General features: G+C 40.2%; 1 protein-coding gene across 1 annotated transcript in view; it reads right to left on the reverse strand.

The window, feature by feature from the left end:
• Positions 1–23797, reverse strand: part of kif6 (kinesin family member 6) — a 185736-nt gene that overhangs the window by 2649 nt on the left and 159290 nt on the right. Inside the window, exons 13-18 of the mRNA XM_016498319.1 lie at positions 17032–17082; positions 15934–16015; positions 15616–15751; positions 12303–12370; positions 287–421; positions 17–132 (exon numbers count right to left, since the gene is read on the reverse strand). Of these exons, the coding sequence (XP_016353805.1) occupies positions 17–132; positions 287–421; positions 12303–12370; positions 15616–15751; positions 15934–16015; positions 17032–17082 (588 nt within the window). The remainder of the gene's footprint in view (positions 1–16; positions 133–286; positions 422–12302; positions 12371–15615; positions 15752–15933; positions 16016–17031; positions 17083–23797) is intronic.

The following is a 23797-nucleotide window of genomic DNA, read 5'->3' on the forward strand; positions in this document are numbered from 1 at the left end:
TGTGTGTAAATAATACCTGTGCTGTTGAGCAGGTTGTGTCTGGCTCTGATGAAGGCCTCTATATCATCATCAGTCTGTTTATCTCCAGTTAAAGGAATAGAGGTAGATGAGCATTCAGCTGGGGGCACGGCTCTATAACACAATGAACAAACCAAGACATGATGCTTCAGGTGTTGTTAGGATTGGATACATGATTGCCCCATTATCAGTATTTATCAATGATTTTGTTATTTGACTACAATTTTATTGAATTTCTACAAACAGGTTTCAAAACAGGTGTTTTTACCTAAATGTTGTGTTAGTTACAGGATATGGCTTGTTAGCTCTGGTGTCAGGATAAACGGCCTCTATATCATCATCAGTCTGTTTATCTCCAGTTAAAGGAATAGAGGTAGATGAGCATTCAGCTGGGGGCACGGCTCTATAACACAATGAACAAACCAAGACATGATGCTTCAGGTGTTGTTAGGATTGGATACATGATTGCCCCATTATCAGTATTTATCAATGATTTTGTTATTTGACTACAATTTTATTGAATTTCTACAAACAGGTTTCAAAACAGGTGTTTTTACCTAAATGTTGTGTTAGTTACAGGATATGGCTTGTTAGCTCTGGTGGCAGGATAAACTAAGACAAAGTTTCTGAAGGAAATATAAAAGTTTGCATTTAAACTAACTTAATTTTTTCTTATCATTGTATTAATGCTATCATAGTTTCATTTTAGACAAAACCCATATACATCATCATATTCTGTATTACAGACCTTCCCAAACTTTGTGAGATATATGCAATAATATGATTATGCATGTGTTTGCACCATGAGAGTAGAGGGGCAGGGTAATAGAAGCACCTCGCTCCAGAATTATGTTTTGCTTTTGATGATGGCTGCTGGGGTTAATTAAGTTTAAAATTCTGCAAGTGATGCATGTTTTTCTTAAGAAGCAAACACAACAAACATTAGAGGCATAATGCCCTCTAAAAAAATAATCAAAAGACCCATGGCCCCCTACTGGTGTTTTGTCTTGGGTGTAAAATAAACAAGCAGATGTCTATTGACACAAAATGACACAATTTATTAAAAGTTGGAAGGGTTACATTACCATTATGTGCACTACCATAAAAATGTACAAATTATTTCCTGGTGAAAATTATATATGATGTTCCAATAAACTGCATGTAAACCCAAACACTGTTTACTATTTACAATTATATTAAATCAAAATATGTAACACTGCATAATATCCATTAATTAAAAATGGGACAAAATATGACAAAATATAAGTATAAAGTATGAAAAACATGAAAAAGACAAGCAAGCAGTCAGAAGAACAAAGGCAGCTGTTCTAGCACAATGTTAAAGTAAAAAATATTTATATCATGATAACTCTCGGAAAATTTTAGCATGGTAATGGATATGACAGTGTTAATGTATTTGGTCTTGGCGGAATAGATCTGCTACGCTGCTGCTGCTGCAAGCAAGTACAGGAACTTGATACTGCCAATACATAAGCCGATATGGTGCTGTGAGTATTTAAGACATACTGCTACTGCACAAATAGCATATAAAATTACCCACAGCAGATCTGTACAGGTGGAGCTGGGGAAGATGGAGGGTCTCAGAGGAACTCTTAAGCTCATTGGCTGTGTTTACAATGAACCAATCAGGTTATGCCAAGTAGTTTAATGCTGTGAATATCATCAGTTTGCATCAGCCTGCACCATCTAGAGCAGGGATGTCAAACTCAGCCCTGCAGAGTTTAGTTCCAACCCTGCTCCAACACACATACCATGTAGTTTTCAAATAAGTCTAAATGACTACTGCACAAATAGCATATAAAATTACCCCTTAGCAGATCTATACAGGTGGAGCTGGGGAAGGTGGAGGGTTTCAGAGGAACTCTGAAAGTGCGCTGCAATGCTCAAGCGAATGCTAATCAGCCATTTAAATGTAAAGCAGCAAGCTCATTGGCTCCGTATGCAACATAAACCAATAAGCTTGTGACAAGTAGTTTAATGCTAAGAATATCATCAGTTACATTAAAAAGATTTGCCTGATTTGACTCAGTCAGCGCACGTCTGTTTTACCATTTTGCTTCTTTAATTTGAGTTTATTCAAGATCAGTACACACTTTGAGATGTACACAAATGATAATTCATTGTATTGTAATATTTGTAATACACTTCAACTGTATTAAAAGCCAGTGAAACCAATGAATCGTTCAAAGTGCACTAAGTACTTGCTCTTCGAAATGCGGAACTGTTGCATAAATTACATTATGACAGCTTCATTTAAATTGAAAAATTATGTTAAGGATGCATTTTTTAAGTTGTTAAAACTGATTTTGACCCCTTTGGCAATGGCATGCATCCCTTTAGCCAAATCTGGGCCATGTGCAGCAATGATGGCAAACAGACAGCATTTGACCAGGTGCTGGACGCCGGTCTGCCCTCATTCCCCAACCCGAGTTGGAGGCATCTGTCATGACCACCTTCCTTCTGGAGGTCAGTCCCAATGGGACGCCTGATAGAAACAGGCGAGAGGTTTTCCAAGGGGCCACGGGTCTGATGCAGCAATGGGTTACCCTGAGATGAAAAAGTCCCAGGCGTCAAGCGTGGAACAGGACATGGGCTTTGAGCCAGTACTGAAGAGGCCACATGTTGACCAGGCCCAAAGAAATCACAGAGGATGCGGCCGACATGAGGCCGAGCATCCTCTAGAAAGCCATGAGGGGATGTGAAGTCCCTAATTTGAATGATGTCGCTAGTCTCTGAACAGTCAGGGAGCATTCTGGCGTAATCCATGCCTGCATTCAGGCAGAATCCACATAACTTACTGTTATGTAAATAACTGTAAATGTTATGCTGGTTATCAATTTCAGAAGTTGCCCAAGGTCACGAGCCTGATCTAGGCAACATGAAAACTAGGCCACACCTTCTACAATTGGTTTTCATGACACCAAATACACAAAATAATGTTATTTTTAGCAGCATCATATGACCCCTTTAAAGAATGTGCTGATTTTATATCCGAGTTAGTGCTGGCTGCAGATAAAGTTTTAATTGTTGGTGATTTTAATATCCATGTTGATAATGAAAAAGATGCATTGGGATCAGCATTCATAGACATTCTGAACTCTATTGGGGTTAGACAACACGTGTCAGGACCTACTCGTCAAAATCATACTCAAGATTTAATACTGTCACATGGAATTGATGTTGATAGTGTTGAAATTATGCAGCCAAGCGATGATATATCAGATCATTATTTAGTCTTGTGTTTAGCACCTCAGTATTTGAAAGAGCTCTTGTTACATTATAGTACTCCATGTCCGCTGCGTACTCAAAAATCTAGCAATTTGATAATACCTAGAATATGAAAATCAACTCCGGGTGGAAGATCCTTTTCCTATTTAGCGCCCAAACTCTGGAATAACCTACCTAATATATAAATAAAGGTGACTTGACTTGACTTGACTATTGTCTTCTTGCATCATTGACAAACTATTTTCCTGTTTGACTTTGTAAAGCTGCTTTGACACAACCAGTATTGTATAAAGCGCTATACAAATAAAGGTGACTTGACTTGACTTGGCTATATATATAAAGAATTACTATAATCAATGCGTGATGATACAAAAGTATGAATAACAGTCTCCAGGTCCTTAAACGAGAGAATTGATTTCAGCTTAGAAATAATTCTGAGTTCATAAAATGCAGCCTTCACAACACTAGTAACCTGTTTATCAAAAACTAAAGCCGAATCTATTATAACACCCAGATTCTTAACATGATCTGGAACACTTAACCTCATAGAGGCCAGCCTACTTATAATTTCCTTGGAAGCAGTCTTAGTAGTATTAAAGTGCCCCTATTATGCCATTTTTAAGGTTGCTAATATTGTTTTATGAGTCTTCTAAAACAGGTTTAAATGCATGCAAGCTCAAAAAACACGCTAGTTTTCTCAAAAAATGTATTTAATTTTACCTCATTTCTAAATGATTCATAAACGACTCGTACGAAGCAGTTAAAAGAATCAGTCTCTCTAAAACCCTCCTTTCCGTGAGCCCTCACTGCTCTGATTGGTCAGATGGCGCAGTCCTTTGTGATCGGTCCAGAGCCGTGCGAGAGATTGGCTCTGGATTGGTCTATCGCGTACAGCACGTGTCGGAAACGAAACGCCCATTGCCATAACGGAATGACAGCCCTGGAGACTTGTCAATACATAGAAAAGATGGTATTGATTGTACCTTACCAATTCGAGCCGGAGTCTGATGATGAAACGGTTGAACTGGCTGATCGACAAGAGACTGATTCACAAGCACGACTGGAGCAGGACGTTTCTCAGTGGTAAGTGTCAAGTGTTAACAAGTTTTTGGTAATTATAAGATGTGATCAAACAAATTAACTCTCACAGCGTAGGATACAGCGTCTTCTCGACATGATGTTAACCACACGGAAATTTTACTGTTTGTGGGCGGGCAAGTTGGCGATGTAGAACGTGGGCAGACATTATGCAAATGTGTTACTTCGTGACGTAGAGCCGTAAAAGAATAAGATTTGAATTCCTGATGACTCGTTTAGGCGATTGCGAGCCGACTCATTTTTTTTTGATAGACAATAACTTTATTTATCATGCACTGTCAGCTTCACAACTTTGCAGATAGTTTATGTTCACATACAGCTATATGAAACACTGCATGAAAGGTAATATTCGAAAAGGCATAATAGGGGCACTTTAAGATAAAGAAAATGGCTTGCAAACCAGGCTATAATCTCACCTAAACACTGAACAATGCTGGAAGTGGTGAAGTAACTTTGTCAGGACTTCTCAGATTTAGCCCTTCGTGCATCTGTGATTGAACCTGACTGATTTTAAAGATATAGAGAAGTATATTGATACATTCAACTTCCTGTCAATGCAGGGCTTTCTGGCTACGGCATTACTTTCAATTGTCTTGTGTGACATTTTGCCAGCAGCCCAAGAAGAGGCTAGACTTGATAAGAGTTATTAGCTCTTCTTGGTCTGCCACAGTTTGTGTTTCAGGAGGCTCAGGTATCAGTTTTACACTGGTACTCTCTGCAAATTAGCTTTCAGAGTCCAGCACCCATCTTCCATTCACAGGATATCAGGGTGCAAGATAGCGTCAGTAGAGGCTTACCCACCAAAGAGTGCTGGGCACCAACTATGCAACTGATTCCTTGGTTCCAGGTTCGGTGTGTCCCTGCTGCTGAGGCATTTCAGGGCACTGAACAAAACATTTTATCCCTCATATCTGAAGCTCTGAACCACGACAAAAGTCGTAGTTAATGGTTTGTTAATAGCGAGAACTGGACCTTAAAATAAAGTGTGACCAAATAAGGCATTCATTAGAAGTTTATTAATGTAAGTGCATGTTTAAGTAATGAGGTACAATTACTGAAGTTCTTTACACCCCTGAATCTTTAATTTATTATGCAGAATCACATCAGATCTTACCTCCGACCTCTGCAAGAGAAAGATATTTGTTCCCTTTGTCTTCTGTAAGGCATTTGCGAACATCACACAAATGAACGAGAGAATCTCCGCATTCCACCTGGAAACTAACATCTCTTCTCAACCATCTGAGAGTTCATTACACTTCTGTCTTGAGGATCAGTGTGATCACCTTTTGGATTACTGTTACAGAATAAAAAGGACCCGTGGTAAATGAAAAAAACATCCTAAAAATTAATCCTAAATATTGCTCAGTGTACTGTATGTTTGCTAAATGTTTTACACGCAGTTACACTCAAAGTTAGTGTTCAATTGTTTGTTACTTCAGTGATTTAGAAGAGTTTAGAAGATTTATGTTATTGAGTTTTTGTCGTTACCATTGTGCTCAATAGTGGCATTTGTGCATGCAGATTTATGGTGAACAGTATCTGCTACTACTACTAAATAAGCAGTAACTGTACTGAGATCAGTTTCTTTTACTTGCTTATCCTTTATGTTACACGTTGTCAAAAGTAAACCATACTATCGCCCAGCTCTAAACCGCTAAATAAATGGACTTGTCTTTATCATGTTAACCTGTGCTACTGCTAGTTAGTGACAAAGTAACAAAGTTATGTTGTTTCAACAAAACTTTGTTTGTTCATATGAACTTGATATCTGATCTAAACTAGTTGCATGGAAAAGTTTTCTTGATGTAATGAAGTTGATTGAACAAACTTCTTTTGTAGAGTTATTAAGTAGTAACCGAGATGCTGAACTATCTGGAAAGCTGCATAACAGAATCTGATCACTAGGGTTTTGCATAGCTTAAAAACAAAGTAATAGAGATTTTATTCTTGCCTTTATATAGCAGTGAGGACAAATGTAGTCAGTTATGTTGGAAAATACAGCAGGATAACTTTATGATGTAAAGTCTGCTGTCACCAAATACTTGGACAGTTTTTGCATGTAACAATGTTATTTCTATTTGATTATTTAATTGGCTGCTGGCATAAGCAATGATTGATGGCAATGAAAAAGGTTAACATTTATATTTGTTTGTTACTGTAACTAATTCTCACTTGTTTGTTTCTCACTTTCCGCAGCTTGGGCCCCATGCAACCATGGACATATTTCACAAGAAGCAAACTGTAAACACGTAAAACATTTAACACACACACACACACACACACCACAAACTTGTATATGTGGTTTACGGGGACTCTCCACAGGTATAATGGTTTTTATACTGTATAAACTGTGTTTCTAACCCCTTGCCATAACCCCAAACCTACCCCTCACAGAAAACCACTTGCAATTTTTGAATTTCAAAAAACATAGTCACGCTGGTTTTGGGGTTTTGTTTCTTGTTTAGGTTTCTTGTCTTTTATTTTGTATTCTCTTGTCATTGTCATGTGATCCTGCCATGTGGTCCTTTTGTTCATGTGTCTTGTTCTCATTGGTTCCTTTGTTGTATGTCATGTTCTCATTGGTTGGATTATATCATGTGACCCCTTTGTTCGATATATATGACCCCCATGATTCATTGTCCATTTGTCTAGCTTTGTTCATGTTACCACTGTTGGTGATGTCCAGGCTTAAGTTCATGTTTGTTCATGTCAAGTCTATTCTCTGTTTATCTTGCATTTGTTTATGTTTTGGACTTAATTAAAACTGCACATGGGTTCAACTCAACTTGCCTCAGTGAATTCATTACAGAAAGCTAGACCCGTTACAATGAACACAGTAGTTTCCTTGCTTTGCCTCTGTCAAGGGGATCGATGCATAGAGAACTACGTGAAGGAATTCTGTGGACTCTGTCACCTAGTTAATTTCAGTGATGTGGCATTAAAATACATTTTTCGTAATGGGTTAAATTAACCCATTTGTTCACGGCTTCCAGAGGGAAAGATACACTAGTCCCTGGCGAAATACATAGACCATGTCCTTCTGCTGAGTGGTTCCTCATTTACTGTGGGGACTATGGATGAGGAACTCCATAATTCTCCATTACCTACCATGCCAGAGCCCTCAGCCATGATAGCTGCATCCCAATTCATGGGCTACATCCTTTAAAGGACCCATTTGAATGCCGATTGCATCACGGCAGCATGACGAAGGATGTCCCAATTCAAAGGCCGCGTCCTACGAAGGCTGCATTTGAAAGCCGATTGTGACACGGCGGCGTGGCGAAGACCATCCCAATTCACAATGCATCCTCTGAAGGCTGCATTTGAAGGCCGATTGCGTCACCGCAGCAAAGGCTGCCGCAATTCGAACACGACTTCAAATGCGCCCTCCGTTTCCCAGGAAAATGAAGGATACAACAGATGGATCCTTCGCAGCCTACCCTATCCCAGAATTCATAGCGCGCCGGTGACGGTGGGACTTTTATTCAAACAAAATAGCGGGTGATGGTTCTGTGGCGGCCGACGAATACACTTATAAATGTAAGGTGTTTTAATTTACTCAAATAGCTAGTGAAACAAATGTTAAGAGTCAGGGGTCTTAAAAAAATGTGAACTTAAACTAACAATACCACTGCACAGATTCATTTGTTAGGTCGTCTGAGGCAAAAGTTCTTGTATTTATTAAATTGAGGGCTGAATTTGATAATTCCTTTACTTGGGACAAAAACTCTGCCATTGTCTGAGGTAAGGCATTACCCATCTGTAATATTTCTACTAGGACCTCTTGTGTTCACAACAATTAACCCTCACCCATATATAAAGCCTACAACAATAAGACAAGTAGGCCTATAAGGCTACTTAATAAGTAGACAAGTCTTTCACTTGTATTTTTATTTATTTATTTTTGTAGTGTTGTCCTGCAAGATATGTCCACAAATGTTTTAGGCAAACTTGATGATCTAGAAATATGATTTCTGAAGTATTTTGTATGCACGTCCTGCTGTCATATTTTCTAACTTTAAGATTGCAGCCCTGTCTTAATAATTTTCTTTCCCTTTTCTCTTCTTTTAGGACAGTTCTGGAGAAACTGGTACTGCTGGGAAACTTAAAAATGAAAAGTTGTTTAGTTATTTGTAAATTATTTTAACACAAAGTAATTTCTGTGGATTTAGTTGACACTTGTAAATAAAAGACAAGTAATAGTTCTGGAAATTGTAAATTTTTGCAAAGCAAAAAAAAAGACTACATTTTTTTTTGCCTCTGAATAACATTTGCAAATGAAAATAAATTGTTCTATACTAAAAGTACTTTTTACAACTAATTACAAAATAACTTCAATTCAACATCAGAAAAACAACATCAAAATGTAATTAACAATACATAAAATAGATTGGAAAAAAGAAAAAAAATGTATGTACGCTTTCATTCAGCTGAGCAGTGAGACCTTGTTGGAGCTGCTGGACCTGGACAGGCTGCTATAGAGAGCCTGGTACGGCCTCTGCCAGTGGGACATAATCTGGGATAGTCTTGTTTGAGTGCATATTTCCACTGTCCAGCACTGGGACGTTCAGGTCTATCCTGCAGTACAGGGGTCTGGTCTGATTTAAGGAAATGAGGAAAGGACTAATTGTGTAGAGCTATGACAAAGTAATTGGTGGAAGAAATATGAGTTACTTTAGTAAAATACTTTCAGTAACTACTATTAGCACATTGAGGGAAAAATGCATGCATTTAAAACCTTAAGTAAAAGTATTATCCTTCATACTGTAATATATTTAAGGTATGAAGAGTAAAGAAGAATTCAGCCTATTCTACAGAAAAAACTTTATATATGATTGCATTAATATTACTGCTGCACTACTGTATGTTGCATTTTACTTCTGAATATGTTCAAGGTTGTTACATTTAAAATACTTTATATAGGCCTACTGTTGGGCAGTTTAATGTACAACAGTGCAAGATATTGTAAAGGACCATGTTTTTGTATTGTAGCTGTCTTGTGAGAAAAAAAAACTCAGTACTTCTCATTTGTATGTGAATGCTTAAGGAATGCATTTTGTTACACACCACCACTTTGTTATTTTGCAGATGAAACAAACAAAATTTATTGCTAGAACATTAACAAACAGTTGCTACAACTGCGAACCATATCAAGGCTGCTTCTGAAGCACTCGGACTGGTCTAGCCTTCTTGTTGCCTAGCAACTTTGTCAGCTGCCGTTGACAAGCGGCAGTAACGTTTGAAAGTCTTTTTATATTCAGCTGCATAAAACTAAACCGGGTTGAAAACCTGTTTAAATATGTTTATGGTGCATTTATGTACATAATCAATAATAGAATAAACAACATAAAATCACATTTTGGTAAGATATAAGTCGACATTTATTCGCTTTATATTTTGTATTTTTTCATGTCATTACAATATTTAAGTAAGTCGAAACCCAATACTTACATTTAAATTGTAATTCAGTAATTAAAAGTCAAAAACTAACAATTCAGGCTCCAGTTATTTTCATTTTCATTAACAAATAACATCTATGGCAGCTCTCTTCTGGCACCGTTGCTACGCGACAAGAGCGGCAATCAGGAACACCTGCTGGCGCAATTAGGAAATCAATTAGGAGCGTCCTTCGAAGACCACGTTGGCCGCATCCTCCGAAGAATGCGGTCTTTGAATTGGGACGCAGCTCATGTCTGCCACGCCAAAGTCTCATCACGCCATGGCTGCTTAACTAGTTTTTTTCCATGGCCAAACCATCGTGTCAGGATTTATTCATGCCACAACCACCAAGCCAAGGACTTCAACTGTCAAGCCAGAGTCTACAGAGCCCATTTACATCATGCCTGCCAAGCCAGAGCCTGTTCACATCATGGCCACCATACCTGAGTCTTCAAACAAGATAGACGCCATGCCAGAGACATCAGCAAAGATGGCCGCCATGCTTGAGTCATCAGCCAAGATGGTTGCCACACCAGAGCCTCGTCACTCCATGGCTGCCACGCTAGAGCTGTGTCATGCCTCGGCCACCATGCCAGAGTCTCTCCTCCTCAATTCCATTCAAGTCTCCCCTGGAGATTTTTTGCGGGGGGGCTATAGTACCCAAACTCAAGCGGATACGGAGCTTAGGCCAAGACAGATAAGACTAATGGCCAGTGTTATGGATCCACCAATGATGTCAGTGGGAGCACTTGGCATCCCGGTGGCCTCAACGCTCTCAAATCTCATGGCCTCAGTGCTGTCCAGCCTGGCGATCCTCCCTCTGTCAGCTGTACTGCCCTTGATGGTGGTTGCCATCTTGTGTGTATGAGCTGCACACTGCTCTCCAGTCCATGAGTCTGCTCCAGAGCCATCTCAAGTCCTTAAATCTGCTCCAGAGCCTTCTTCAGTCCATGAATCCACTTCAGAGCCCACTCAAGCCCCAGAGCTCAGTCCTATGTTGAGTCCTATGTCAACCTGTGAGTTTCCTGCCTGTATTGTTTAGACCACAGTGGTCATGGTCAAGGAGGCTGTCCCTAAACTCTGTGCCTGTCCTGTCACGGCCAAAGAGGCCATCCCTGAACTCACAGTCTGTCCTGTCATGGCCAGGGAGGCCATCTCTGAACTCACAGTCAGTCCTGTCACAGTCAAGGGGAGGCCATCCCTGAACTCTCTGCCTGCCCTGTCACGGCCAAAGAGGCCATCCCTGAACTCTCTGCCTGTCCTGCCATATCCAAGGAGGCCGTCCTTGAACTCTCTGCCTGTCCTGCCATGGCCAAGGAGGTCGTCCCTAAAAACTCTGCCTGTCATGTCATGGCCATGGAGCCCGCTCACACACTCTCTGTCTGTCATGCTACGGTCACTGAGGCTGTTCAAGGATATTCTGCCTGTCATGTCACGGCCACAAAAGCCGTTCAAGGTTACTCTGTCTGTTTTGTCATGGCCAGGTGGTCTGTCCATGTCTCTGCTCCACCGTGGCCTCCTGACCTGTGGTGGTCTTCTGCTCCGCAGGCTTCACCTTGGTCACCTGCTCTGCTCTGGTTGCCTGCTCCACCCTGGTGGTCATCTGCTCCACCATGGGGATCGTCGGTCCCACCTGCTCTGCCGGCTCCACCATGGTTTCCACCACTGCACCACGGACCAGGTTCAGGCCCACCTCTGCACCACAGTCCATGGTTTCCATCATTGCTCCACGGTCCATGCCCACCTCTGCTCCATGGTCCAGACTTGCCATTGTTCCACGGTCCAGGTTCACCACTGCTCCACGGTCCAGGCCCTTCATGGCCTGGCCCTCTATCCCTTCTCCTGTTATGCCTCCACTCCACCACCCTCCTGGACTTTTTGAGTTTAGTTTGGGTTGGGGTGGGTGTTATGTTAGGGCATTTGGAGCTGCCCTTAGAGGGGAGATATGTCATGCTGGTTTTTGGGTTTTGTTTCTTGTTGAGGTTTTCTTGTGTTTTATTTTGTATTCTCTTGTCATTGTCATGTGTTTCCCTGACCCTGTGTTCCTTTTGTTCATGTATCTTGTTCTCATTGGTTCCTCTATTGTATGTGTTATGTTCTCATTGGTTAGATTGTGTCATGTGACCCCTTTGTTTGATATATATAGCCCTCATGTTTCATTGTCCATTTGTCTAGCTTTGTTCTTGTTACCACTGCTGGTGAGTTTCTATCCATGCTTAAGTTCATGTTTCTTCATGCCAAGTCTAGTCTCTGTTCATCTTGCATTTGTTTATGTTTTGGACTTCCATTAAAACTGCACATGGGATCTACTTTGACTTGCCTCAGTGGATTCATTACAAGTATGTTTATTTAAGCCACAGGAAGTGTCCTCATAAACCATGTTTGCGTTTTATTACCCATGTATTACAACGCAAACACAAATACACATTTGTGTCCTCATAAACCATATATTCAAAAACACACACACAAACACACATATAAATATATAACATTGTCACCTGGTTAACATGCAGCTGAGAGGGCTGACGTGACTTTGACTGCTTCCTGTGTTCTCTGCACTGTGACCCTAATGAAGAATGTTACAATGATTTGAATCATGTCATACAATGAAGAATGATATACTTTATGCCAATATAACAATTCTAGCTTATCATAAGATTGAATTAATTAATTAAAATAAAATCAATATATGGAACAAAACAATGCATACAATTTTGAGTTTTGAGTTTTATAGCACCACCTAGTTGCAGCTAGTGTTTGGCAGACAAATAAGTCTTGATTGTTTATATTATTTTCAAAACTAAAGCATAATAACGCCCAGCTCTAAACTGCTAAATATGGACTACTGGGCATTAACATCATGAAAATCTGTGAAGCTGCTTTGAAACAATGTTTTAGAGCAGAAAAATAAGAAGGGAAAACTATTATTACAAGCAGCAGTTGTGGGGCCAAGCACAAATGGCTGGCCTGTTGTTAAGCTGAGCAGATTTGCTTGGTCATAGCATCCAGCAGAGTGGTCAGTTAAGAAAGTACTTAAAAGTCTATGAGAAGATTTACTAATATTTATAAATCTGCAACAAAATTACCATGATGTTATCAGCTTGATGTGGCAGTGATACAAAGTATTTTGTGTCATTAAAGCTTCTCCAAAATAAAGACAGACTTCCTGTTTTGCTTCTTCACAATCAAATTGGTTTATCTCACAACAAAAATCCAATGTGGGTCTTTAATTAGTTTTTTTTTTCTTTTCTGAAAATTGTCTGAGGAGCTCATTTTGGACACACTGTGAAGGAGGAGTGCAAAAAAAAGTTCTGTTCATATGAGTATCAAAATACTACAAACTTTCTGGATATCTAGAGACTTGATTTTATACTTTTTTATTTATTTTATTAAATAATAATAATAATAATAAATTAATAAATAAAAATAATAAAAATATATTAATTAATTTTATTATTTTATTATTATAATATTTTTTTTACAACCACTAAGACCCATTTCTCAAAACTTGTTAGTTTAAATGCAATTTTAATGTGAAATTAACTGCTGTGCCAAGCTGAACGTTGGTTTAGGAGAACTGGGTGAAGAGCTTTTAAAAACTGACTTAACTAAATGTGTCCTAGTGTATTTATTGTATATATAGTAAATATTTTACATAACAGGTTTTACTCTAAAATTGGTAGAAAACTAAATAAGTTATGCTCCAAATCTGAAGTTGATATGAAAAAAAATTGAGGTTCTTGTGAGATTTTATTTAGAGTGTTATACCACAAACAGCCACCGTGTGCCATCCAAACTCCATTGAATTTTTAATGCATTTTTCTGTCACAAATGTCTTGATTTCTTTGTAAATATTACTTATATCTCACAATAACCACCAAATATGGAATCCTGAGACTCAGACCTTTCCAATGATATGTTTTTAGTCAAGATTATAAAAAGGTTTGATTCTAAAAGACCGTAATGCATTCTGTAATATGACACTTGACACCGCCCACTAAGGGGGAGGAGACTGACAAAATATTTTAAAGTACCATTTCCAAGGTAATGCAATGTCCGATTTCAAAATGGTTTTCACAGGATGAATCTTGGGCTTCTAAGCTTTCAAATTATATATAAAGTATGATGATTACTAAAAGATTTGATAGAGAAAAAGGACAACAAAAAAAGAGTGCCAAGCGTGCCACAGGTGGGACGGTGACAGTTAAGGGGTTACCCCACAGTGTACCATTAATTATTGAATATATCTTCATTAACTAAACACCATTTGAAAACTGAAAACCCTAAAACTTGACCTCTGAAGGTAATTTTTCAATCAATCATTCAATACATTATAGCATAAATAATACTTTAAAACGTGGAAATAAGCTTTTGAACTTTTTCAACAAGAGACACTGTTATGTTTCAGCTCCTCTGTTTGATATAATTTTTAAGCCGCTAAACTCTGGGAACTCTCGGAAGAGCGTTCTACTGCCAAGGCAGCAGACTATATTTATCTGGGTACAGTTAAACTCACGCTTGATGCTGGCGCGATGAGTCTCCCGCTCATGAGCTTTCGCTCCGTCCCTGTCTGACTCATTTTAGAACAGGGTGAGCTATGAATGTGGGTCTGTTTCACAGGCTCTTGGGTTTCATGGCAGCTGCTTCACTGTGAGTCTCATTTGGTAATGAGTCAGCAGAGCAAAGGGAGATTGTTTTGCTTCAAGCAATGCAGCTCAATGTCCTGTTTGATTCTATCTGTCACACTCTGGCACTTGTGTGGCCGAGGTCAAGCCTGTATGCCTTCCCACCAATCAGACCGAAACTATGACCCTGGTGAGGGTACAGGAAGACAGAGTCTTCTATTAGTGGAACTGCAGTGGCCATCCCTGCAGTTTGGTTCTCTTACTCCTGGAGGCACCTCCTTGGAAGATTCCAATTAGAGTCAACCTATTGTCTGGTTTGGGCACATTCTGGCATCTCTCAACTGAGAATGTGGAAACTTTGGGTTTAGCTCCATTAACAGGGCTCTCTAGTTGACTTTGGTCTTTCTTCTGCAGTTAAGGAGACCATTTTGGCTGCTAGAGAAGGCTGTATGACCTGAAGTGGAAAGTATTCACATCTTGGTGCACGAATTACAACATGGACCTAGTTCACTGCCAGTTGGCACAATGCATTTTACTAGCCCCAGCGACTCAGAGAGTATATGTAATGGTTACTGCCACTAAACATGCAAAATTAGGCTTTTTTCAAGGGAAGAATTCACTTGTTTCTTGCTTTACGCATGGGATGAGATGACGGAGACCTTTTCATCCTGTCAGTGTGCCATGGAACCTTTTTAGTCTTTGTAAGTGCAGAAAATGTTTGTCTTTTATTTTATATTTTGATTATGCATTTCTGGGTGTTTGGTCTGGGTGCAGGTGGATATTTACCAGGTAGTGTTTCTTGTTTGATATATTCGTGAGTAGCGAGTGGGTGAGTACAAGTCACCAAGTGCAATATGGCTATATCCTCGCAGCAAAGTTGTCTTTCTGCTGCTGCTATTACTGTTGCTGCTGTTGTTATTGATACAATGCATATTCCCATTCTGGCTTTGCTTATATGCTTAACATACACATTTTTTTTTTAATATATATATATATATATTTTACAGTGTATTGGGAAATGTCAAAAAATGACAACAAACTGTCACGTTTAATAGCCCAACAGTTGAGCTAGTGACACTGTTAATCATCTCATGGCAGATAAATCTGGACTATACTGTAAAGTTACTAACTATCAAAATATAAAGAAGTATCATAGCATGCTGTTACATATTGTGAATAATAAAACCTTTAGCCTAGCGCCCTCCTGGGTCCACCAATTCTCAAAGTCCTTTTGGAGTTTCACTTTCAACTTTTCATGCAACAGCTGTAGATGTTCAATCTCTGTCTTCAATCCTTTTAAACATCCAGATTTGATCTTGTAACTATAAAGAAAAAAATATATGAGTAATGTATACAAGGCATATTTCGTAAAAAAAAGATAAGAAAGCATAATTAAAAGCATATGCTCCAGAAAGCATAATACTGTTTTAGATTTGTAAATTATAAGATCAAAGTAGGTTAGAGTAGTTAATTACAGATATTTAAGTAATAAAATGAGACACACTTTTTCTTTTCCTCCTCTATCTGGTTGAGAATTCTCTCCTCAACAGAGTCTGACTCTGATGCTGTTAGGTTTCCTGCTAAGCCTAAACAAAACAGAACAAAGAGATACAATAAGAAACTGGTGCAATGTAATATGACTTATTCCAGAACTGTTATCAACTGTATTTAACAAAAAGCTGGACAATTTTTCCAGAAGTCAAAACATTCAGAAATTCTAAATGGAAATCCTGGTCTTCAAAAAAAAAAAAAAAAATGTTGTGCTAAATATTCACAATCGCTAGGGCATATTTCTCAGTATTTAGTTCACATTTTCAAAACTGTTCACACTGTTATCACACTCGTACCAACTCTCAGTGTAAAGAAACTTAGTATTTAGTAATACCACCAGTTTGATGGCACTGAAACTATCGGATGAGAACTAAACTTGAACTGAACTGAGATTAATAATTACAATATTCTCTTCTTTAGAGCTGCTTCATAGCTGAACTGAACTGAAACTGAACTGATCAAGTTGAATATCAACACTACTGACTCCAGTAGAACTGCTTAATGCTGACTTTAACTTGTGTCATAATTGATAAAGGTCACACAGTTATTGGAATGAATCAACACTGAATTGAATGGAGCTGAATAATGACACTAAACAAACAAACAAACAATAAATAAATAAATGTATTTCTTAATTTCTTAATTTCAGTTTTAGTTTTATTTATTTTAGTACATCATATATCATATTTGAAACTGCTTTGAAACAATCTCCTTTGTACACAGCACTACAAAAATAAAGGTGACTTGACTTGGCACAGCAGTCATAAATCAATGACCTAAAAACATTAATACAGTAACAACAGGTAGCATTTATAAAAAAAATAAACCTTTATACCGCTCTACTGTTTAGAATTCACTGTAGTATGTTACATGGTCCATGTTTACATTACATTTTCTTTTGACATGATCAAAAAGGCAGTTACTGCCAGACCCATTGCACACACTGACCCATCTTTGAATGAGTAAGATGAGAATGTGGTAAGAAAAAGGAATGTAAAAATGAATGGTTAATGGTTATTTGAACGTCTTAAGTATTTTGAAAGTCACTAACCTTGGGCTACCATTTGCTTTCGTCTAATTTTCAGCTGGGTCTTCAGCTCATCTGGAAGTGAGGGAAAAGAGCTGAGATGTAAATGGAAACAATCAAGGGTTACATTCAAGATGTTATTTTTTCACATCTGCTCTTCATGGCATGGATCTAACTGCAGGATCAAACTGCAGCAGTCTCAATTTATTCAAACAAACTTGTTTTTTCTCACTGTTTGCCAGTCCAATTCATCATGCTTTATAAAGCGCAATTAAAACAACAGTTGACTAATGTGCTATACAATGAACTCATAAGATAAAAGATGTGACGCAGGACATAGAAACAACAGGCATCAAGAACATCACAAGTTGTGGGCTAAAGAGTATAGATGGGTTTTAAACTTTCATTTAAAAATATGTATTGTTGGTGCAGTTCTAATTGGAATTAGGAATAATTTGGTTCCACAGGAGTAATACGTTCATGTTTGCAAATGCCAATTACTAGCCTTGCAGCCACATTTTGAACCATTTGTAATTGAGATAAAGAGGAATGTCTGATTCCCAAATACAGAGAATTGCAGTAATCAAGTCTAGAAGAAAACCTTTCGAACATAATCCGGCCTAGTATGCAATATCACCTTGACCAGTCCAGGGGCAAATTCAAGGCAGGAGGGGACTACTGAAAGAGCCTGCAAATCTCCTATCCTCTTAAGAGAATATATTGCAATTAGCAGAATTACCTCGAGAGTCAGAAGCTTCTCTATTCGAAGGTTCAAATATTCCCAGGTGGGAAATTGTTCTGTGTCTGTCAGAGCTTATTTCTTGTTTCTTAACCCTCTGTTGCTCCTCGGTCATTTTTGAACAAAAAATTCTACATTTTTGTTTACATTTTTTTTTTTTTACTTCATAGGAAAGGTATGAAACTTGCCATGTGAAAAAACAAACAAATAAACAAGCAAAACATGGACATGATTTGAAAAGGTTAAATGGTCCTGCAAAAATAGTCACACTTGTACCCCTCACAGTCGAAAATGACCCCATTGTAAACTAATAGGATATTATATTGTAACACTGGATAGGATACACAAATAAAGTCTGTTCGTTACCCTCGTTAGCATGTTTAATGATTGCACACAGAATAAACACAGAAACCAAGAATGAACCCAATGCCAACCCAAAGTGTATTATACCAAAAAACAAACAAAACAAAAAAACAATATGTACAAAATGTATGTGTGGGCATTTATATTATCCAGTCCAATATGATGTGGGTGTGTTGAATCGGCCTCACCGGTGAAGCGTTTGAGTCCGGGAGCATGTATTGGACGATCGATCATGTTACGAGAAATGAGCAAGATGCTTTAGAACGCCAGTAAGCCGGCTTCCTTTATCGGAAGAGCGGATGATCAGCTAATGCACCTGACATCACAGGGATATCCTGATGCGTCGTGGCAGAACATTCGCGAGAGAAAATCAGACCAACAACACTCGACGGTCAACAAAAACTTGCTTGATGTAAGCTTCTAAACACATCCCCATGTCTTGCACAGATTGCCCAGAATGCTGGAGCTAAACTGGGGAACCCTATCGGACACTACATATTTTGGGACCCCCCCAATGGGTAAATATTTCCTCCCGATGGATTTTCACTATTTTCTGGATCTTGGCATCTGTAAGTGGGAACATTTACACCCACTTACAGTAATATAATAATCAACAATGACAAGGAGGTAAGTGTTGTTTTTTATTGCTAGGGAATGGACCCATTAGGTCCATCCCTAAAGTGTGTCCTGGCTCTGTGATCTGTGAACTTTGCAAAAGTCCATATGGTTCTGTATTGCTGGGTTTGTATTTCTGGCATACCTCACAGCCTTTGACGTAATCGCAAAGTCCTTCCTGACGGACGGCCACCATGCAACCTCCAAGATATTCAGCAGAGTTCAATATGGCCACCTAGGGGATTGTCATGGTAATAATGCAGGAAGTCAGTCATTAGAGATGACTTCCTGCATAGGTACTACCAACTGATATATTTCTCCCGTAATTTTTTTAAAGGAACTTTGCGGTACCACACACCTTGGTGGTCTTCAAAGGTGATGGGCTGTTCTTTGACTGAGCGAGGTTGAATGCCAGACTGCAGGTGAGTGATGGTATTGTCCAAACTTTGAGCTTTAGCAATTTCTTCCAGAGAGTGTGGTAAGGTAGACGAGTGGTGAAAAGATATGGAGAGACAGGGGGCAACATTACTAGAAGGTGGCTCATATGACCGATATAAAGCATCGGGTCCCATGTAGAGGCTGTTGAATTGTTGTAGACGGAGACTCCAGTGGGTTAGGCGTGAGGAGGTTTTTGGACATTTGAATGCCCAGGCGAGTGCAGCATGGTCCACGAAGACGTCAAATGGCCTTCCCTCCAAGTAATACCTCCACTTTTCAACAGCCAAAACAGCCAGACATTCCTTTTCGGACGTACTATATTTCCTCTCGGCCCCTGTTAAGGACCGTGAAGCATATGCTACCACCTTCTCTGCTTCCCCAGACTGTTGTGTAAGGGTTGGCTCCCAGTCCTACATCACTCGCATCTGTGTGAACTAGGAAGCTTTTGGTGAGGTCTAGTTGTATCAGTACAGGTGAGTTCTGTACTGCTTGTTTAAGTGCATCCATCCTAGCCTGACACTCTGGAGTCCACTCCCACTTGACTCCTTTCTTTTTAAGGTTGTTCAATGGAGCAGCTATGTCAGCAAAGTGGGCAATGAACTTATGATACCACCCTGCCAAGCCCAGAAATCATTGCAAAGCTTTGAGGTCTTGCAGTGGTGGGAACTCTGCATCAGCCTTGGTCTTCTCTCGGTCGATCTCCAAACCCCTCTCGGAGATTATATGGCAGAGGAACTTGAGCTGTTGTTTGAAGAAGTGGCATTTCTTTATAATCAGTATCAGGTTGGCTTGAGTAAGTTTATGGAAAACAGTGTTGAGATGTTGAATGTGCTGCTCTAATGTCTTTGAGCAGATGATGATATCGTTGATGTCGACGAAACAGATTTTCCACCTCAAGTCAGCCAGAACACTCTCCATCAAATGCTGGAAGGTGGCAGCGGAATTTCTGACCCCATATGGCATAGACTTGAATTGAAAAAGCCCCTTGGTGGTAATAAAAGCAGTGTTCTCTCTACTCGTTCCCTCCATCTCCACCTGCTAGTACCCAGACTGCGGATCCAGTTAACTAAACCAGGAGGCACCGCCACCTTGCAGGGATTCTGGGATGTCACGAATCAGCGGCATTAGGTAAACGTTGAGTACGGTCTTGCTTTTTAACTTTCTGAAATCCACACAGAACCTGTGTGAGCCATCAGGTTTGGGGACCAGGACCGCGGGTGACGACCAAAGCGAGAAAGAGGGCTCAATGATGTCTTGAAGCATCTGGTCAACTTGTTCCTCTATCTGTTTTTTTCAGGAGAGAAACTCTGTATGCCCAGGATTTAAATGCTATGTTGTCCATCAATGTGATCTTGTGCTGTACGACTGATGTTTTACCTAGGTTGCTTGAAGTGGTGCGTGGCCAGGTGGAGATCAACTTCAGCAACTCTTCCTGACTGTCAGAGTCCCACTGTGTAATCTCTGGGGTGAAGGACATGAGTTTGGGAAGTCTGCCAGTTGGTGGTAAGGCACAGTACAAATTCAGCTTAGCAGTTGTAAGAGAATGAGCTTGACCAGAAGGGGTAGTCTGACTTGCTGGAACGTGTGATGGCAGGAAAGGGAAATGCGTGTATCCTTTTCCAGATCTTAAGCCTTACCTTCCTTGTTCTACTTCCAAAACCGCTCCGGTGGTGCTCAGGAAGTCCAGCCCAGCAATAAGCGGAAGGGCGAAGTGAGTGTTTTTCAGGATATAGGTGTCCACAGAGCACTCTTGGTCATGCCACTGATACGGTATCTTTTGCTGGTCTCTGGATTGGTGAATCATTCCATCCATCATAATGAATCTCTGAGGGGTAGAGGTAATGACCGCTGGAGTCTCACTGTGTAAGAAGCAAAGTCCCGCAGGCATTGTCACGGCTGCTGGACCAATGTCCTCAGCCTCTCCTCCACTTCTGGGAGGTAAACAACTGAAAGAAAAGTCGCCATGAATGCCTTTTTGAAGAAATGCCAGTCTGTTAACTTAGCCTTCTCTGCTTTCCACCAGCTCAGAGCGGGTCCCTTCGGGACTGTACTCAGTGTCCCGACAAGCTCAACGCTGGAGAGTGGCCTGATCTCCAGGAAGTTCTCACATTGCTCAATGAATCTGAGCACCTCTGCTGTCTCGTAGGAATCGCCGAAAGCGGAGAACTCAAGATGGATTGGAGGCTGAGCACAGAATGAGGATGAACCAGCCATGACTGAGAAGGTAAGCACATTAGGTGGGTGAGTATGCACAGGAGAAATGTGTCCCGACAAGCTCAACGCTGGAGAGTGGCCTGATCTCCAGGAAGTTCTCACATTGCTCAATGAATCTGAGCACCTCTGCTGTCTCGTAGGAATCGCCGAAAGCGGAGAACTCAAGATGGATTGGAGGCTGAGCACAGAATGAGGATGAACCAGCCATGACTGAGAAGGTAAGCACATTAGGTGGGTGAGTATGCACAGGAGAAATGTCACAGGTAGTATTATGAATTTTATGAGTTGGACCTTAATCTTTAGAAACCGGCATTGGAGTCTATGGCCAATGGACAGAAAAAATGTGTGAGGAAGCTGGGGAGAGTGTGGGAGTACTGGTAAGTCTTAAATTTTTCATTTGACTTCCCCATTTAGCATCTCTCCTAAGAAAACAATCTTTTACGGCCTCAATTTTTTCCACTGACAGCAGGAAATAGTCCTCCAACCTAGCATCCATTTCCTGTCTGAAACTGGTTTCCTGATTCAATGTACTGTCCATTGTCCATTACGTGTGCTATGTCTGCTTGAATGGTTTGTACCATTCCAACATTTAAAATACAACTCCATTCATCATCATCATCATCATTAGAAATGTACAATGAACTAAGCATAGATGTTATTTCTGCTGTTGGATTGTGCCTTGTTACAAATGGGCCTGCTTTAAAATCCATATCAGGCAGTTCAGCATTATCATTTGATCATTTGCAGGTGTAACTGGGTTTTCAGTATTCACATCATGAACATCAGTAACTGCATCAGTATTTGAAACATCCATCTTGAACACAACAAAAGAGGGTCCCTCGTACGGGCCACCAACCTAAGCAAGGCAGGATACACAAATAAAGTCTGTTCATTACCCTCCTAAAAGCGTGTTTAAATGATTGGACACAGAATAAACAACACAGACACCCAACCCAAAGTGTATTATAGAAGAAGACAGAAAAAAAACAATATATACAATATGTATAAAATGTACGTGTGGGCATTTGTATTGTCTGTTCCAGTCCAATATGATGACCGGTGAAGCGCTCGAGTCCAGGAGCACAAAGTGGAACAGCACTGTCCTGTGACCGTATCCCAATGGTGAAATTGTGACACTATCACATAAGAGACATGTTTTACCGCTCTACATATAAATATATATATATATATATATATATATATATATATATAACATTTGCTCAAATCAATTTTAATATTGACCCCTATGCTTATTATTAGTTAACTGTACCGAGCCCCGTACATGACATGCGGAAGATATCGTGTCCATGAATTAAGAACAATTTACAGCAATTTACTGATTTTTTTATTTATTATTAATTTGTTCCCTTGTTTCCTTTAAATCGTGGCCCATTCTTAATTTGTGGCCATTATATACAGTTTTCCCACGTCATGTGCAGGGCTACATAATTGTGATATTGTTAAAGAAATCTAAGTACTATAATTTCCATCTACAGTTTAAAAATGGAATGCAATGGGGAATGGAAATGCAGAAATGACCACAACTCACAATAACACAAAGACATTCAAGTGGCATTCAAACAAGCCTTCACATATTGAGCTGGCAAAAAAACCATGAGAAGGAGAGCGCAGATAAAAACAGAGGAGACACTGGTCGGTGTCTGAGGAAGAGAGATGGGCCGTTTGAATGAGAACAGATGGAGATGTGCTCTTTAATTAACCCGACAGAATCAGGAGGCTGGAACCAGGCCTCAGCCCATGAATAACATCCCACACCGGCAGGAGAGTTATCAGACTGTCCCCCTCGCAAACGCCGCCTGAAAATCCCTTTCCCCTTGCGCGCACGTTATTTTATTTCTCATTAGCGTGAGGCAAACTGCTGGGGGATGAAATTTGCTAACAGGAATTAAAAGTGCAGAAGAGTTCCTGGGCAATGGCTTTGGCGGTGGCTTTTCGCAGGGGAATTTCCTCGGGGTACCTGGTGGCATAGTCGACAATCACCCGGATGTGTTCATGTCCCCGGGCAGACTTAGGCAACGGCCCCACAAGGTCCATCCCGATGCGCTCGAAGGGCACCGGCAGGTCGGGCAGGCTTGGCAGAACCGCTTCACTTCGGACTCCAAGCCCGGCAATAATTTTTCCTCCCCACTTCGCTGCACGACACATTAGAGCAGGCCATTTTGCACGACGAAATGCGGGAGAGGGTGGGGACCAGGCTGAACCTCCTTGCCTTCGATGACCCGGACCTGCGTCCACCCATGCTTCAGCCTGTCGTCCTCCCATTGTTCCTTCCCAAATGAGCCCCCTCCCGTCACCTGTTGGAACACATCATAGAAGAGATTAGGATTTTGGGAGGGGGACTCATCTTCTCTCCCGCTATCCGAGGCCAGAAGCACGGGCCGCTGACGAGGTCCTGCCGTG

The sequence above is a fragment of the Sinocyclocheilus anshuiensis genome, unplaced genomic scaffold, assembly GCF_001515605.1.
Source record: "Sinocyclocheilus anshuiensis isolate Anshui unplaced genomic scaffold, SAMN03320099.WGS_v1.1 scaffold1534, whole genome shotgun sequence".
Lineage (NCBI taxonomy): Eukaryota > Metazoa > Chordata > Actinopteri > Cypriniformes > Cyprinidae > Sinocyclocheilus > Sinocyclocheilus anshuiensis.